At 33.3% G+C, this 18,350-nt stretch overlaps 2 protein-coding genes and 1 long non-coding RNA gene across 4 annotated transcripts; 1 reads left to right on the forward strand and 2 right to left on the reverse strand.

Moving 5' to 3' along the window:
* Positions 1-883: 883 nt before the first annotated feature.
* Positions 884-8,099, reverse strand: LOC105201283 (bifunctional 3'-phosphoadenosine 5'-phosphosulfate synthase). The gene is made up of 6 exons (XM_039449999.1): positions 7,701-8,099; positions 5,476-6,279; positions 4,831-5,265; positions 4,426-4,635; positions 3,817-4,099; positions 884-3,464 (listed from the first exon to the last, which is right to left on the reverse strand). The coding sequence occupies exons 1-6, from the start codon at positions 7,755-7,757 to the stop codon at positions 3,367-3,369; spliced, it is 1,887 nt and encodes a 628-aa protein (XP_039305933.1). The 5' UTR covers positions 7,758-8,099; the 3' UTR covers positions 884-3,366.
* LOC120357942 lies at positions 7,534-9,671 on the forward strand. The gene is made up of 2 exons (XR_005574940.1): positions 7,534-7,596; positions 7,676-9,671. It is a non-coding gene; the product is annotated as an uncharacterized LOC120357942 (long non-coding RNA).
* Positions 9,672-9,990: 319 nt separating this feature from the next.
* Positions 9,991-18,329, reverse strand: LOC105201287 (inositol-3-phosphate synthase 1-B). 2 transcript variants are annotated; one of them, XM_039450001.1, is made up of 8 exons: positions 18,091-18,329; positions 15,912-16,084; positions 15,376-15,646; positions 14,386-14,464; positions 13,285-13,511; positions 12,381-12,623; positions 11,657-11,765; positions 9,991-11,218 (listed from the first exon to the last, which is right to left on the reverse strand). In XM_039450001.1, the coding sequence occupies exons 1-8, from the start codon at positions 18,217-18,219 to the stop codon at positions 10,836-10,838; spliced, it is 1,614 nt and encodes a 537-aa protein (XP_039305935.1). In that variant the 5' UTR covers positions 18,220-18,329; the 3' UTR covers positions 9,991-10,835. The 2 variants fall into 2 exon arrangements, with proteins under 2 accessions (XP_039305935.1, XP_039305936.1); XM_039450002.1 differs by lacking the exon at positions 14,386-14,464 and having other exon boundaries at positions 13,285-13,539.
* Positions 18,330-18,350: the final 21 nt, after the last annotated feature.

Raw genomic sequence — 18,350 nt, forward strand, 5'->3', positions numbered from 1 at the left:
AACGGTACGTAGGTATATGTACCTACACATCTGCATTATTTTTTGGCAAAACGACGACTTTGAAACTAAAAATCATTAACATGGATATTAGATCCGTTACTATAAGTGTTAAAAGCGTACTATTCCCTCGTTGCAGACAAAAAATTATGACATCGTAAACAAAGTCAGCTCAATTTTTATCTTTCGTTACTACATTTAAATAAATTTTTCTCGACTTTTTCGGACTTGTATCTTAATAAATTCGTCGTAAATTGCGTTAAACATTATCTACACAATCATTATTTTACAATCGTACAATAATATTGTCATCTTACAACGAAATATCTTATTAATGGAAATTCCCAAATGATTATCCACAGATTTAAATATTTAATGAGTTTATAGCAAAATATTTCATAAATTTATAAATTTAATACGGTAGATAGAGAGGTTAATGGATGAAGAAATTTTGAAATCCCCCCCACCCCAACCAAATTTCTTCAATGCTGAAAAATAAATCTATAAATTCTTTATTGTAATAAGTTTCTTAGCTGTTGCAAACTGTAAAAAGATTCAAAGGATTAATAAAATCTAAGGAATAAAAAAGAAAATCCAAGCTTAAATATTTTATAATTTAAATTATAACAAGAACGCATTAAATAATAATTAATAAAAATATGTAGAAAAATTTTAAATTATAAATCAGGATCTTAAGAGAGTATGACACACATTTAACTATAAAAATGTATCCGATTTTAGTCGTTGGAAGTTAAAGGTAGAACTATCTCAATGATAATTTATATTAATAAGATATATTATTAATAAGATAGACGGTAAAAAATAACGAGTAATATGGAACAACTACTTAAACGATATCTTTTCATGAAATAAAAAGAAAATAATATTTTTTTTATTATATACATTTATTTATTATTCTCTATGTACTTATATAGAAAATATCAGACTCTTCGTGCTTTATTTGTATAAAATAAAAGTTTGTACAAATTTTATACACAATAGGATTGTGAATATGCCGGATGATGCATCCGAAAAAATTACACTCCATTCAGCACAGAAATACAAAAATATTGTAAAAATATTTCATTATATAGTTTATATAATATTAACGAAGTTGCACGATGCTCAATTTATTTTGTCAATTACTTAAATGATTAAAAAATTGCAACAACGCTGGAATGTCCACCTTCTAAAAAGCAATCTGGCATTACACATAGCACAATTTAATTACGATGCATATACATGTATTAACGATACGGCGTCGCTACAAGTATATGCAACGATGCTACAGATTTGGTATTTTTAATCTAAGAAAATCATAGAAAATGTTTCGGAAAATATATAGAAATATTCAATGTAAGAATACAAATTTATTAGTTTAAGTATATTTTTTCTAATATAAAAGTAAATTTAACAAACGATATGTAAATATGTAATGTAAATGTTATGTATAACGAATAATCAAATATAGTCATATAATTGTAACGTAGTAAGATAGTACAGTACACGATATATCGAGGAAAAGATTTAGCTAAAGAAATTATATATTTTATCCATCATTTTAGCTTGATATCAACGACCATTGTGTTTGCTAGTGTATAAGATTTTTGTACATACATAGACTCTGTGTTCCATTTGGGCGATCACGCGCTGCAAGCTTTATTCTATTTTCCTTCCACGTGTAACAAGCGATAAAGATAAAATAAAGCTTACAGCTAAAGCGTGAGCGTCCAAACGGAACGCAGCTATAGTACACGAAAAGCGAGTACTGCTTAACAATCGAAAGAGCATTCGACAATTTTTCTCTGCAACAATCGCAATCTCGTCATAATTTTATTACATTTGAGTCTTAACAATGATGTTTTCACAAAACTGCAACGTTGCTGACAAAACGAACCAAAAATTCTGTGCTGCATGAAATCCAATATGTGTAATTTGACGTTAAGTTCGTTAAGTGAAGCTTATTTAAATTCCAATGTAACTCACTCTAAATTAATGTATCTCATTTCAAAGTATGTGTATAAAGTCCTTTGACACTTGTATTACACTTATTCCAATGTTTGTACCATTGAAAGTTTTTCCTAAGCTCTCTGTTATCGAGATGCTATAAATTGTTAAACGTTGGATAAAATTGTTTTTATTTTGTCAAGTGCTCTGTTGTAAAATTTGTTACAGTTTTCGAAATTACTATTTCACTTTGATAAAATTTGACATTTTGAATGAAAATACACTTAAATTGAATAAATAATTATTGCACGAGCACGAGAAAAACAAAATGTGGTGTATAATGGAGAGATAAATTAATCTCACACAATTCTAATATCGTCCAAATTCTTTTACGCTTTAATAAATTAGGAGAAAAATCACATTTTTCTATAAATTTGACTATTATAAACTATATGAAAACATAAACATCGCTGGAAAAATCGGGGACTTGTTTCGATATCGGTAGAATCGGGAAACGTTTTATCTTTCCTCTAGTTATCCAGGAGAAACAAAATTCTTTTGCCGCAATAACATTATTATAACGGCACATCGGCACCATACCCATTCTATTCCAACGTTATAAAATCTGCTATAGATATTAAGATATCTAATTGTAAGTGCAAAAGCAATATAAATCGATACTACGACCGATAAAAAATATTCAACATACGATACGTTCGGTAAAAATGTACATTATGCATATTAGGCATTTTATCGGTCATGATGTTTGTATTACATCTTTGTTATTTAAAAAAACTTTATGTATAGCAATCTTTAGCACGCACTCGTAGAGAATGGTGCAAGATCAAAGTTACTACAACGAATATTTTGGACGAATAGTCTGATATCAGTTTTGAAATTAAGTATTATCAATGCTCCGATAAACTTCAACCAGATTAACCAATTTTTGATCTGTGCGCGTCCACGGTACAATGTCCTATAGGGTTTTAAATACCGCAGATAATTAAGAAAAATACGGAAAAAAGTGAAAATTGAGATTTCGAACAAAAGTTGTTGAAAAGTTCCAAGATTTTTGGGATAAAATCGATATACGATTTAACTGTATAACTTTGATCCTTCCCAATAAAAAAAAAAAAATTGACTTTTCTTTACAACAGGTTTTTACACTTTTCACACAGGCTATTCCGATGATCAATCGCACTTTGATCTATAGAGTTCATTTTTTTATCACTTTTGCATTGAACGAATCTCTCAAATTGATCAAAGCCTCGATAGCAAGAAAAAAAGATATCATATACTTCTTAATTGGAACTTTGTACTATTGTAAATACGTCCAAGTAGCCAAAGCTCAAATTAAGGATCGTTAAAGTTCACTTGAAATTGTTCAGACTGAATCTTCGTTATTCGTTGGCAAATTGAAATTTAATTCTTGTCAAGATTTTGATAGTATTGCACGAGTACTTGCCATGCTTTAGGTGCCATGAAGCCATCCGGGGGATTTTGACCCGTCTTTGCTAATCCTATAAATACAAATTATGGCAATTAATAGTATTGGGCTATTACGTACAAAATTAGCTTTTCACAAAGCTTCTTACATTATTGTGATTTTGACAATTTTTTTTAAACGTCCTGAGAGAAGAATGTGACAAAAACGTATCGAGGTAATTTGTAGAAACAATTTCACAATATCTTTATTTTATCTTTGCTCTTTAATTTCCGTTATATATATATATATATTTAAAATTAATGTGCGTTTGATTTAATTTTGCTCATATTATTTATTTATAATTTTATTTGTATTTCGTTCGTATATATTTCATAAAATATTAAAACTCGCGCTTAACTTATTAGTCCTCATAATTAAAGATTTACCTCGCATCTTTGTTCCTGAAATGAACTCAAAGTCTTGTTTCCGCTCGGATTCGAAGAAGGCCATCTTACCATTACGAGTGTCATAAGCGGCCACTTTGAAGGGAATGATTTCAAGATTATGAAGACCTCGGGCCATGGAAAGCACCTTGGCACCGTGAGAGGGATCGTACAGATTGCCGTCAGGCGTGGCATCCTTGTTTGGGTGTGGTATACCCGCGGGATCTCTACCTACGATGTAGAAATTGGCGCCAGCGTTCATCCTGGCCTTTGCGTGCCATTGCACCTGCGTAGAGATATAAAATCGTGTTTACACGATCGCGTTAATCGAGGGATCTAGCTGCCAAGTACAAACGTAAGAGATGCCACGTGGGCATATCAAGAAGCGCGGTCGCGTCTTGTGCCTACATTTTTTTTTTTTTCTCTAAATGAACGAAACAAGCCATTTTTACGCGAGTTTGCTACGACGCAAAGTCAAGGTTACCACATACATAGCAAAAACTAAAAGTAAAACTGAAACTAATTAAACTTTCTTTCTCTCTCTCTCTCTCTCTCTCTCTCTCTCTCTCTCAAATTGTAGTTTTCGGTTTTCGTCCCAACTCTAATTTTTACCTCGATTGGTCCAGCGTACATCATTGGACTGGGGAAGATGGCCAATAATGTAGAATTAGCGTCCAGCACACCCTCGTCCAAAACGGCCTTGTGTTGCAGGATCCTTGTATACAGGGACACGTCGTCCTCTTTCGTCCAACCACCAAGCGGATGCAGCAGTAGTACAGGATTTTTGAAACCACGCTCCTCCAACAACCGTCTCTTTGTGTCCTTAATTTGCAAAGAGCATTAAGAGATTATCATTTTGTGGTTATCTCGATACGCAAGTCGATAAGATGCGATTTATCATATATAGAGTGTGTAACGTGTAACGACATTTCTTCTTAGTCAAAGTTCTGCTTTTTCTCATCGATAAAAATCGGCGCGCGGGCTCACAAGAGATTCGTTCCGAACAAGCGACAGTACCTGCATAAGCAGCACATGTCCATTGTGAATTGGGTTTCTTAGCTGGAAGGCGAATACGGCGTCAGCCTTCATCTTTCGGCATCTGGCACGGATCTCGTTTGGCGTAAGCCTGTACTTGTCGAGCCCGTCGTGCCATCTGATCCTTTCCAATACTTCGAGGTCACCTCCCATCAACCAATCGCCAGAATCATGAATCATCCGGACGTAAGGATGTCCCAAGTTATTAGTGCCAAACTGCCAACTGCAACGCTCCTCTTTTCGGTGGAAATAAAAATCTGGTCTTCGTAGGATGGCCAAAGCTTTCCGCTTGTGCCTCAAGGTCACGGCGAGAGAATTTTCCAAGCGGTTCTTATCGTGCGTGCTTATCGCGAGGACAATTGGTACCGATTGGTTCACTTCTTTGTCGTCTTTGAGCAAACATCGCAAGTGTTGGGTCTGCGAAGAAGACAAATTACGAATTTACACTCTATTTACAAAGAGATCCAAACGCGATTCAATGCGATTAAAAAAAAAAAAACGCTCAATTGTCAAACGAAGCATATTATTTTTATTATATATACGCGAAGGGACACGCAAATTGAGGTCAGGTAAGGAATGATGCAGCGTGTCCTTGGAACGTTCTACGAATATCGCCGATTATGCTACCTGAAGATATTCGTGTTCCCGCATGAATCCAGTCAAAGGTGTCGCCCAACCTTCCGCCAGTACTTGTAACCACTGCACGTCCAGTTGACCGATCTCCACGTCCTGTAGAGTTTCCGCTTCCATTTTCGTGGCAGCTAGCCTGGAATCCGGTACAAAGAGCTCCCTGATTAGATCCGACGGTTTTGCGAGCAGCGGAATGACGTGGTGCTTCTCTAAAAGCTCAATTACGGTCGAGGCAGATTCCTCGGGAGTGCAATTCTCGGTCTTGACTATTAAATCAGGTTTCGTCGGCCTCTCGTACATTTGATCGATGCCGGTGAAACCTTTAATGGTACCCTGCCGCGCTTTCTTGTAAAGGCCCTTGGTGTCGCGAGCTTCGCAAATTTGCAACGGTGTGTCTACGAACACCTCGAAGAAGGGCAAGTCAGCTTCTCTATGAATCTGCCTCGCCACTTGTCTATCCTCTTCGAAAGGCGATACGAAGCTACAGAGACAAATTTGTCCGCTATCGGCGAAGAGCTTTGCCACTTCGGCCACCCTTCGAATGTTTTCTTTCCTGTCTTGTTTGCTGAAAGTCAGATTGCGATTCAGACCGCTCCTGACATTGTCGCCGTCCAGACCGTAAGCGGGAATGCCGTGATTCACCAAGATAGCTTCCACCTGGAAAGAGATGGAGGTCTTGCCAGCTCCAGAGAGGCCAGTCAGCCATACCGTGCAACCTCGAAAGCCTCGAATACTGCCAATCGCTTGTCCTCGTTTCGCTCTGGATACGTGATGCGCTTGTTCCGATACGTTCGCGCAGATCTGGAACAATTCAACATTTTCAACATTCTTTTTATTCCAATTTACATTAGCCGAAACATTTCGATAGCTTTTGAATAATTTTCACAACTCTAACACGTACTTTTCAGAAAGTACTCGTCGTTACGATTGTAAATAACAATTATACAATTTTATTCTTATCCGATTAACGAACATGCGAATCTTTTCACATACATATATATGTATTATATTTAAGTTTGTCTGTGTGTGTGTGTGTGTGTGTGTGTGTGTGTGTGTGTGTGTGTGTGTGTGTGTATAGTATATCAGGGACGAGACAAAAGATCCGATTGTAAAATGTTAATATTGTGCGCAGGGGTCGTTTCGATTTCTCATTTTTATTCCGATTCTTTTCTTACGCGGATATTTCGATGAAGCTCCCGGCTTTTCTGAAAAGAAAACGAAACGTAAACGCACGATGAAATTTATAAAATTTTAATAACACGCCTAGCTTGTGTTTCACCAAATATGAGAGAGTTATCATCTCATTTTAGACTGGATGTAAAAAGTTTCATCACCTTCAAATTTATATTTCTGTATGTTATGTCAATTTTCTGAAATTATATATCTTTATATCTTTTTCAGTTATCGATTGTATAGCGAGAGCTGATAAGAATCAATTGTAGAAACGACAACAAGCTATTAGGTTTTACACGTACACTTCAAACAACGTCACACATGTATCTCTCGTGCAGAGAAAATTACAACTGCATTTATCTAATCTTGTTTATCTAATCTACTTATGGATGCGTCAATTCCCAAGGTGACTACTCAAAAAGCAACAACTGATTATTATAGTTTTAAATAAATACTAAAAAGTGAAACTTTACGTACGCAAGGTATATTTCTACGTAACAAAACAATTTCTCTCCTCGGTAGTGTGCCATCATCCGAATCATAACGAATCTCATCCTACATGCACAGAATTAAATATTAGACATTTGGCTAGACAATTAAGATAGTCCTGTTCTTTCCAAGTAGTCTAACGTCATTCGTATGCTAGTCGCGTGCTACGGTTCAATCGATGATAACATTTTTATTTAAATCTGGAATTTGCTTGTTCCTACTTCTATACCTCTGAGACGGGTGTAATATATCTCCGATGATATACCTTTGTATTTAAGGTGTGTTAATAGAAAAATAAATATTTTATATATATTTTTCTATTCGCATACCTTAAAATATACATTAAATATATATATGTATATATAAATGTACAACACATAAATATATTTAGGCTTTGAGAAGAAAGACAAGGCAGGAAGGAAATACCGAGTCGAGACGAATAGGTCTACAGTTAACGTACGTGTATAATCGGCATGAAAGCAAATGTTTCGAGTACCTTGTTTCATTACGTTACTTAAATTTCACGATGTACAAGGAGGAGCAAGCGATATCGCACGTACCATCATCTTTTTACTCGGTGGCGGCGCGACACTCTGCTCAGCGTTGCTCGATGACATGATCGCATCTATACTGGCCAGCTGCGTTTGCTACGAGTCTACGAGCATATACGTGGCAATTGTGTTAAACATGATCGTAGGAGACGAGAGTGATAACGGATGACGCTTTGCGTGCGGCGTGAGCGCTCCATGTTGACCGACGCTGCTCACAGCTCACAGTTCACAGCTCACAGCCAGTCTCACACACACACACACACACACACACACACATCACACAGTTCTCATACACCAGCTCTGACACGAGTCACACGTCGTTGGGACTGCTCAACTGCTGGGACTGCTGGGAGTGGTAGTCACGTTCAGTCACGTTGCTCGGTTGTGGGGTTAGAATGCACTAAACCGCGCGCGAATATTGCGGCAAAAGTGGCGCAAAGCCTATATACATATTACGTAATTAATTATATCACAATGTTTTGCAAATCGCAACATTTCTACAGTTTTGCATTTTGCTAAATGCTAAATGAAACAAGTAGTAATATATAATTTAAATTTTTTAACTTGGATGTTTTGTAAATTTTAAACATTTAAATTTAAATCGCGTTTTACCTTGTCAAATATTGAAAAATACCGACATTGGGAAATTTACCGATTTTCGGTATTGGATGTCGACGCCGCGCTATTTAAAATATCTTTGTTTAAAAATAATCGATATACGCGAGCATTTGTGAATTGCAATATGGCTTTTGTGATTTATTATAAACACAAGAAAATCTCAAGAAAATTTCAACATCTTATTTGTCACAAAATAGAAAATTAATTATACATTGTGTCCGCGTGTAAGAGATTAAATTACAAAATTCAGGTCCAAGAGCATTTACATATGCAGTCGCAACAAATTTTACATTGTATACGATTAATGTTAATAATATTATTATTGTTCAGGTATACATATCGCAAATAACAAAGAAATTATACGATTAATAATAATTGATATAATAATAATTAATACTCTTAGCTATAATATATAGTTTTTGCAATTGCAAATGTTGGCAACAGAAAATTACGTCAGACCAAAAGTTGCAAATGGGAAACAATTGTTGTTGCCAATTCTGTTAGTATATGCAATATACGTCCATCGATATGTGTGTGTGTATATATATGTAACAATTAATTAACTTCTGTCAGTAAAATATATTTTATATATGACAGTGTGGCGACTAACAGTAAGTAATATATAAATAGTAAACAGATATCGAGAACTATACGATAGATTGATGGTAAACATCAAGGAGTTTTGCTATTGCAAATACATATATGTAAGTGTTAGTAAATGTTTTGCAAAAATACAACAGTACGTAGCGATGAAAATACATGCGAGAGATTGGTAGAGTCAACAGCGCGAACAAATCTATATCGAATGTGCAGATGACGGCAAAAATTTGAAATCGCTCATTCGCGAGCAGTATGCGACACCAGCACCGCGAATAAATTGACATGACGGAGCCATCATTTCTCGCAAGTAAAAAATTGCGTATAATATATGACATAAAAGGCGCAGCATTTTGAGATTTTTCATTTACGTTCTAGCGAAACGATTTTGAAGACGAGTACTCAAAATTGGGTTCAAAAATAAATGAGATGCATTTTTTTTTATAATACAACACTTTTAATTCTGTAAAAAAATTAATACAAGAACCGGATATTGATTTCGATAATGCAGAGTTTTCGCTTCCGAGAAACAGATTTGATTTATATTTGACACCACTTTTGCTTGGCGATAGATCCGATCCGCATTCGGTGCAAATCTGATGTAGACGCTTTGCGATAAATAGATCTGCACCTAGCTCTCAGAGTTTGTTGCCAAACATTTTGCTATCGTCAAATCTGCTCTATTATTGTTGTCAATTGTTTGACTGTAAAATATGGTTCTTCAATTTGATTCACATTTGGAGATTATATAGGGGAGATTATACACTTCCCAAGCAGAACAGGGAGTCATCACGACGTCAAAATGATGTTAAAATGACTGCATAATGATCATTAAAAGTCACTTTTCAATCAATTACGATTCATTTTGATGTCGTTTTGACACAATTGTGAATCACTTTGATGTCATTTTGACTTGTTGTTCTGCTTGGGTTAGGCCCACGATTTTGGCATTATCGTTCCGTTGACATCTTTAGCTGTTTCCCATTTGGCAACATCCCACGATCAAAAGGATTGCAGGAATTATATACAATTAATACTAAAATGTTTCGAGGAATGTGTAATATCTGTATAAAAATAGAGCCGATTTTTTTTTAGAGACGATTTTTTTTAATTTAAAATTTTCACCAAGTACAACGTAAGACATATACGATATCAATCGAGGAGTTACATATGCATATTATTTGAGTGGAACGTATACTGCTTTTTAATTCACATAAATCACGAGGAAAGCGAGCGGGGTCTCGAAAGTTATTTCTCCATTTAATCAATCTTTTCAGATGAAAATATTCCACTGGAGACATCATCAAATTAACAGAATATGTATTTCTTAATAAGTTGAGATTCAATTGGTAATCTCAACAAATTATATGTATATAATCGCGAATTGCAACCCATTATTTAAACTATACTTAATTACTTTCCAGTTTTACACTCACGCACGCACGCATGCGTTTACGCACATGTACATTGTCGTATATATATTTATTTATTCAAAATATTTCTTTTGAAACTAATTCGACCGATTAAAGAATCCAGTAATAATATCAATTTTGAATAAATTTGCTAAATCAATAATATAATTATATAAGATTACTGAACGATGACATTGTGAGAAAATGAGGCATTACGAAAAGAAACTAACTTATTATAAAAGAAATAATTTTACAACATATCGCCAACAATTATAATAATTGTACCCAGAGTTTGATATTTAATAATTATATATTCAATGCTTGATATTATATAAAGAAAGTGGAAAAACCAGACTAAAAAAAGATACTACCAATCTCCTTTGATAACGATTAAACGAGTCAAGTTTTCATTATCACTTGAACGTTTTTATCCTCATTTCCCATATGTCTCTTCGTCTCCCTCTTTTTCCTTATCTTTCTTCAGCTATAGCCTCCTCTTAACATGGTTGTATTCTCTTTAAATCTCGAAGATGACTTTGTGTTCAAGCAACATGTTGTCCTCTGGTGGTAATGACAGGCAGGCTCGCAAAATATTTTCGATGGCAACCCGTTGTCGAAACAAAGCGTTCACCACTGGAGTCCCATGGGGCACCAGTGGAGCCTTGCAAAGATATGATAAAATAGAAAGTACACTATGGAAGCCGGAAAATTCTTCGTCGCAATTGTCGGAATCAGCTCTCTTGAAGGTGATGCGAGAACAGAGTTCGGCTAAAATGACGAGATCGAGAATGATGGGAGTCGCGAGAAGCGAATCTTCACACGTGTTATGGATCACGATGGTGTTGTGACCGCCGAGCATAATTTCAGAAGTGTACTCGTCCATGGCTCTCTTGCTGTCACCTGGAAAAAATATTTAAAAAATATAAAATAAAGGAAAATTTTTGTAGACATTTGGAAATCTACGAGACATGATTTTTCAAAGATTGTAAAAGTTTTATCAAGTTTTTTTTTTTCAAGAATTTCAAACATTTTAAACTTTCGAAAAGTCGAAGAATATAAAAAAAATGTCAACAACATTGTAATAGAAAACTATGTGATGTGCTCTAACGATCAAATATTGTTTAGGATATGTAGATTTAAGAAGATATGTGTATGCACACTGTATATACATATACATATCCTAATATTCTTCTTTTGTAAGTGTAGAATGCAAGAAATTTTCTAAGACTCTCTCTCTCTCTCTCTCTCTCTCCACAAAATAAAGTTTTAGAGAACATTTTTTGTATTTGACACGAAAGATGTTACTGTGACAAACAAATGCAAAAGATAAGAGCGTACCAACGTAGGGAACGTATTTGATGACTACACAGTGGTCCGGTTTTTCGCCAGGCTTGTAGAGAATTTTATTGGATTCCACCATATCGTCTACAACGTTACTCTTGGAAATCTGTGGGATTAATCGCACATACATATATGATGATATTGCATAATACAATGCACGATATGTACTCTAATGAAATTATATAAATAAAAATAATAAATATATATAAACATATATTGTATCGTGTATAAAATTTATTAGTATTTAAAGCATTTTCCAACAAGCGACAGTTGACACAGTATAATACAGTGAATCCTTGTTTATCAATGATAAAACAATAATGAAACGATTCACCGTATTGCACTGTGTCCTTCCGTGTCTCTTATTGGAAAACGCCGCCCTTAGTGATTAAAATTATAGTATTCAATACGCACGCACGTACGAATTTAACATATACAACAAATTATATTAAATGTAAAATAATATAAGTAAACGTAAAATATGTTGTAATGTGCAAAATAATTATATCATTCTTAATTATATTATTTTTACAATTGATTTCGGAAAGATATATTTTGAGACGAATAAATATTTTAAATACAGATTTAGATAAGAACTTGAAAATAGTCCTATTTGTAAATAAAAACCTTTATATTTCTATTAGTAAGAGATTTAATGGATTGTCAATACAAAAGTACAAAAGTAAAATATATATTTTCTTCACCACATTATTGTATATACCTCTTTTGAGCGAAATTGTTGTGGTGCGGATAGATTGTATCCATCGTTGTTTCCTAAATGATTGTAGCTGACAATCGACACCGGCTTTATACCCGCCGATATGAGAAAATCCACAAGCACGGACTTGAGCTTCGTTTGACCAGACTTAAAATCGTCGCCGCCAACAAATGTCTTCTGCCTCTTGGCTAGTTCAAGGGCACCTGGCACAAAAGTGTTTTGTGGCGATCCATTGATGTAAGTACACTAGAAAAATTGTTTATATATATATATATATAATATATATATATATATATATATATAATAATATATATATATATGAGTCTATATTTTTCTTAGCATGATTTTTAGCTAATAAATTTACATAAACATACGCAAATAGAGAGGAAGAATAAACAGTCCGTAGACACACGTGTCTACGGACAGTTATAATTAGTTAATAAAAAAAGATGTAAGAGAAAAGGAATACAATTGTGCACGGAAAAGTACTCATGGGTCAGTTTCAGATTCTCAATTATTATCAACTATATTATTAATTGCTTCATTAATATCAAGCAATACGCCTGATATTTAAAAAAAATAAGCTTTTATATCACAAAGACTAAGGTTATTCAAAATTATATCTAATTTTTTCCTCAGTTTCTAGAATAATTTCTTGATAATATTATTTCATTATTAATCATTATTATATTAACACTATTTAATTTTAAATTTGTAATATTATTATCATTATTGAATTGCTTTGCTAAATTAACGTCTCTCTTTGTCTTTCTTTGATTCATAGATCTAAAAAAAGAAACGTAATTATAATCTATATTTCATATTTTCTCTATATTGTCCTACAACTACAGCTTTTGTTAAATAATAATGTGGAAATGAAAAAATTATATTTCAAGTTTAATCATACTCCTTCTAAAGCTGCCGCTACTGCGAACATGGTGCTGGGACTGATTTCCGAATGATTTTCTTCAATTGCCTTCAACAAGTTATCGGCTGTATCGTTGACGCCTGTCACGATCTCTGAGAATCTTTCGGTATTCGCGGTCCACAGGACAATGACTCGATCGAGACCCTTTGCAGCCTTGAACTGCACTATGTCATTGCGAATCAAGTTGAGTTGCTCGATCTTGGTGCCTACGATGACATTATTTGCCCTTTTGCCCTTTGTAAGCAAATTTCACAAATATTTATTATCGTATATATATCGAGAGAAATAATTTATAATTATTTAATCGATAAACGCGAGTAATAATATTAATCTAATATGTGTATATGTACACATATACGTATTCATACACACGGGGTGTTCCCATTTTAATTGCCCATCTCAAATGTCTCGAGAGAAATGTATTAAAAGAAATGTTTCAAACAAATATATCGTCTGAAGTAAGACAAATAAAGATAACATTTGTTTAAAACATTTTTTGAATATTTATATTTCTTTCAATGCATTTTTTTTATTAAAATGGGGCACCTTGCATATACGCACACAAGTTAGTTACATGAAAAAAAAAAAAAGATTATATACAATATTAATACAAAAAATATATATATTTAGATATTTTAGTTCTTTAGTATATTAATGTTATAAAAGAATAACAAAAAGATCAAAATATGTACAATTATAAAAAAATGTAATTTTATTTTTAGAATATTTGCCTTGTTAGCATCACATTTTTATGTTTATTATTATATAATAGAAAATATCTATACCAACACAAATATATCAATCATGCATTATATAAGTAATAAAATATAAAGATGTTTTTATACACAATTAATTTAGAATTATTAAAAATGTTATATCTGTTATTCCTGTTGTGTGTGTGTGTGTGTGTGTGTGTGTGTGTGTGTGTGTGTGTGTACGCGCGCGCGTATACATATTTTTTAAAATTAAATTTAAGATTTGCATATTGTTACAATACAAAAATAATTTTGTGTAACTTCTTGTTTCTTACGATAAGAATAAGATTTATAGAATATTGAAGACATTGAAAATTATTGATACCTCTTGTTTCACAGTTGAACGTGTGGTCACCTTCAGTTTTCTTACGTGGTACCATATAATGATTTTCCGTCTTGAAAAACTAACAATATAATTTAGCTTCTCTTACATTATAAATAACATATATAAAATCTAATTACATAATCTATGAATTTCAACATACTTTATCTCCAATTTCTTTGCCTGATTGTCTATTTTTTCTCCAAAACTTGTATAATAATCCACAATATATAAAGTGTATATATAAATATATATAAATATATATAAATATATAAATATATATATATATATATATATATATATATATATATATAATTCAATTTCTTATACAAATTATAAACAAGAATTACAAAAATTTATATGTATATATAACGCAATAATTAGGATTATAATATTCAGTTTTCTTATATATAAAATGATTTTTCGTCTATTGACATATTCTCTCTCTCTCTCTTTTTCTCTCTTCACGCCACATATATGCCTTTCTCACCGGATCATCTTTTTATATGCCATTTGTATATACAAATCTCTAATCTCAATGTAACCAAGTTAGTTTTGATCTCTGACAATAACAATTATAATTTACCTACAATTCTCAATATTAAAATTACGTGTTTTAAAATAACAGATTTAAATGAGTCTGGTACAACGACGATTTGCAAAATGTATTTTTAAGTAAACAACAAGCTTTACCAGACTTCTTCTAATACTGCCTAAAAAATAGGAAACTATTATACATATAGAAACCCGAAGATGATAATTTTGTTCAATGTCGAATATCATTGAGCAAATAAGATTTTTTAAAATAATTATTAAATAATTAAATTGTTGAATTTTTGAACAGAAGATGGACGAAAATTCATATTGTATGTAGGAAAACTGAAGGTTTATATGGGAATGTTCATAAATTATTTAGATTTATAATCCATTGTCAAAGATCAATTTCGCGCAGGTATTTCACGCCCAGAAAACAATAAATGTCAAAATAATTACCTGGTTCGAAGCGATGAAATCAGGATAATATATGCTCTTTCTGGGCTGCATGTCAGTCATATAGGGCCGTAATTGTACCTGCAGGTTTACATCCAGAACTCTAGCACGCGTCATAGCTTCCGCGAGATTTACGTTTGAAATGTCCCAGCCATCGATTTCGATATCATCAGGATTCACCATAGGCAACATGCTGGAGATAGGTACATAAACGTCTTCCCCTTTGATTCTTCTGCCCAGTTTCACGGTGGATGCTTGCGTCAGAGAACCATACCTAAAATGTGCAATATAATGGAAATGGAATGATGAAATGTAACAATAAAAAATAACGTTAGGAAAAATTGTACGTGAGAAGAAAAAGTATAGAAATACGGGATTGAAGTAGGCGTGATAATTAACACAAATTTGAATCAATAATCGTAAGATTAATAATGTTAAAATTACGAATAGTAATTAAAATAAAAAAACCGCAACAGACAAATAGACAGTACTCGAAATGAAATTCACGTAATACAACGAACAAATTGGGAAAAACGTACCAGTTTGCAGTTTTCAGACCTTCTTTGGTTTCCCACGATAATTTAAGTTTATTCGCTAGTAAAGCTGCTGTCACGGTGCTACCGTTGTTGCCACCCCATCCCACTAGCATCAGACCTAATTTTGGAACTCGAATTCCAGTCCTGATCAGCAATTTTGTTGACAAAGGTGTCACCTACGAATAACAAAGTGTGCGACTGAAGCAAAATATTTCGAAAAAAATTGTTTTTTATATATTTTAAAAAAGATTTAATATTTAAATGTGAATATAAATATCTATATATTTTCTATACTTAGTAAAATTACATTAATTATAAACATGATTAAGCGAATGGAACAAGAATTGTTTATTTCTATAAAATTGTTCGAATATTAATTTTTTTTTATTTTTTTACATAAAAATAGTAACCATAAAAAAATATATACACCTGATAAGGTTAACAATATAATGCAATTTTCAACGATCTAGTTCAATGGATAGTTATGTGAATGGAGTTAGGTACACAGTAATAAAATATATATACATATACGTAATAAAATATAAGGCAATGCTATGTTTCGCGTATGTACGTTGTACATATGCGCGTGCGCCAAGGAGGAAGTGGGTGGGAGCGAAAAGAGAGAACGTGTGTACGCGCGACCCTTAACAACGTGGTGTTTGCTGGGCTATGACAGAGAGGGAGGGGGAAAAGGGGAGACAGAGAGAAAATCAACATTGCAAGAAAAGACAAGCAAATGCAAAAACCTAAAAATAAGACATATTCTTTCAACCAGAAGTTCTTTCATCAATTCGTGATATATCATTTCAATAAGAATAAATATCTGAATAAAGATTACGTCATAGAAGTTCTTCAATTTTTTATCAATTTATCGTACAATAATTAATTAATATTAGCTTCCAATTAAAACCGTATTAAAATAAATTAAAAAAAATTAATTATAAAGTTAATGCTTCGATATTTAAATTAAAATTATTGAATAATTTATAATCTTTAAGAAAAAAAATAACTGATTGTAAAAAAGTTATTTTGCATTCTTTTTTGTTTTGTTTTAGACTCGATCGACTATCGCATGGAAGAAAATACACACGCGCACACACACACACACGATGATCGTTATACAGGATGTTCATTTAAAAACTTTCCAGCTGATTTTCTCGAAAAGTATGAAATGTACAAAAAAAAAAGTTAAAACACATGTTCCATGATTTCGAGGAAAGAGAATGGCACTCTCAATTTTTTATTTGAAGAGCATTTTCAACGTAATTCTAAGATAAATTTGTTTTTTTCTTTAATGGAAATAAAAATATTTTTTATTACAGGATCTAATTCTAAGTAAAAAAACAAGTAACTTCTGTAGGAAACATTTTTTTGTTCAATCACTATTTTAGGAGATATTTAAGAAAATAGCAAGGCATAGTTACTGAATAAAATTTCGTCATTTATTATAAAAAATGTTCAAAATGTTCTCCGTTGTCCAAAATGTTTGTTCAGAATTTCAAAATCGCCTTTATTATCGTTTAGTAAACAACGGAGAACATTTTGAACATTCGTTACAACCCATACAGCACAAAACTTGCAACAATATTGTTGCAACGTTGCAGCAATGTTACAATGTTGCAGCAATGTTACAACGTTGCAGCAATGTTGCAACAATATTTCTGCAGCCTTCTGTGCTGTATGGGAATAAATGACGAAATTTTATGTACTATGTCTCTGGCTATTTTTTTAAATAGCCTCCTAAAATGGTGATCGAACAAAGAAAAACGTTTCCTACAGAAGTTACTTGTTTTTTTTACCTAGAATAAGTTCCATAAAAAAAAAATTTGACCTTCAAATTATGTTGAAAACACCCTCCAAATAAAATTTTGAGAGTGCCGTTCTTTTTCCCTCAAAATCATGGAAAAAGTGCTTAAACTTTTTTTTGTACTTTCATATTTTTCGAGATAATCAGCTGGAAAGTTTTCAAATAAACACCCTGTATAGTCGTAACAGCGGTGAAAAATTTTGTCTACTATTCCGTTAGGTATAAGAGTGTATAAGAGCGTAGGTTGAACGAGCAGAGGTAATATCGAGCGACCAATATTATATTAGTCGGCGTGGCGGTCGGCGAGGACATTACAGAGTGACCAAGAGTGAGGAGAGGACATTCTCGAGGAGAATCAGATGGATGGATTCTCACCGTGTAGGTATCGCGATTGTTTTCGTCGGCTTCGGCCACTTTAGTCGTTCGATACTCGTATTCAGCCTCGATGAAATCCTCTGTGTAGCGCACCTTTGGCGAGTCAACGCGCACCTTCAAACTCGCCATCTCTGGATTCTTCTGGATAACGACGAAGCTCAAGCAAGTTGAAACGCAACTTCTCCGGTTGCCAATGCCGCCGCCGCCGCAGCCGCGGCGGTCGATGAGTCGATCTCGAGTTGATTGCGAGCGGAGTGGAG

This window comes from Solenopsis invicta, chromosome 5 (genome assembly GCF_016802725.1).
Source record: "Solenopsis invicta isolate M01_SB chromosome 5, UNIL_Sinv_3.0, whole genome shotgun sequence".
Taxonomy (NCBI): domain Eukaryota; kingdom Metazoa; phylum Arthropoda; class Insecta; order Hymenoptera; family Formicidae; genus Solenopsis; species Solenopsis invicta.

What these genes read in the sequence shown, in the direction of transcription:
- LOC105201283 (XM_039449999.1), bottom strand. Translation starts at nt 7,757, where the DNA reads ATGTCATCGAGCAACGCTGAGCAGAGTGTCGCGCCGCCACCGAGTAAA. An exon ending in GACATGTGCTGCTTATGCAG is followed by an intron (nt 4,636 to 4,830) that starts GTACTGTCGCTT and finishes TTGCAAATTAAG; the next exon opens with GACACAAAGAGACGGTTGTT. An exon ending in TGTACGCTGGACCAATCGAG is followed by an intron (nt 4,100 to 4,425) that starts GTAAAAATTAGA and finishes ATCTCTACGCAG; the next exon opens with GTGCAATGGCACGCAAAGGC.
- LOC105201287 (XM_039450001.1), bottom strand. Translation starts at nt 18,219, where the DNA reads ATGGCGAGTTTGAAGGTGCGCGTTGACTCGCCAAAGGTGCGCTACACA. An exon ending in GTTCAACTGTGAAACAAGAG is followed by an intron (nt 13,512 to 14,385) that starts GTATCAATAATT and finishes ATGTCATCGTAG; the next exon opens with GCACCAAGATCGAGCAACTC. An exon ending in CAAATACGTTCCCTACGTTG is followed by an intron (nt 11,219 to 11,656) that starts GTACGCTCTTAT and finishes TATTTTTTCCAG; the next exon opens with GTGACAGCAAGAGAGCCATG.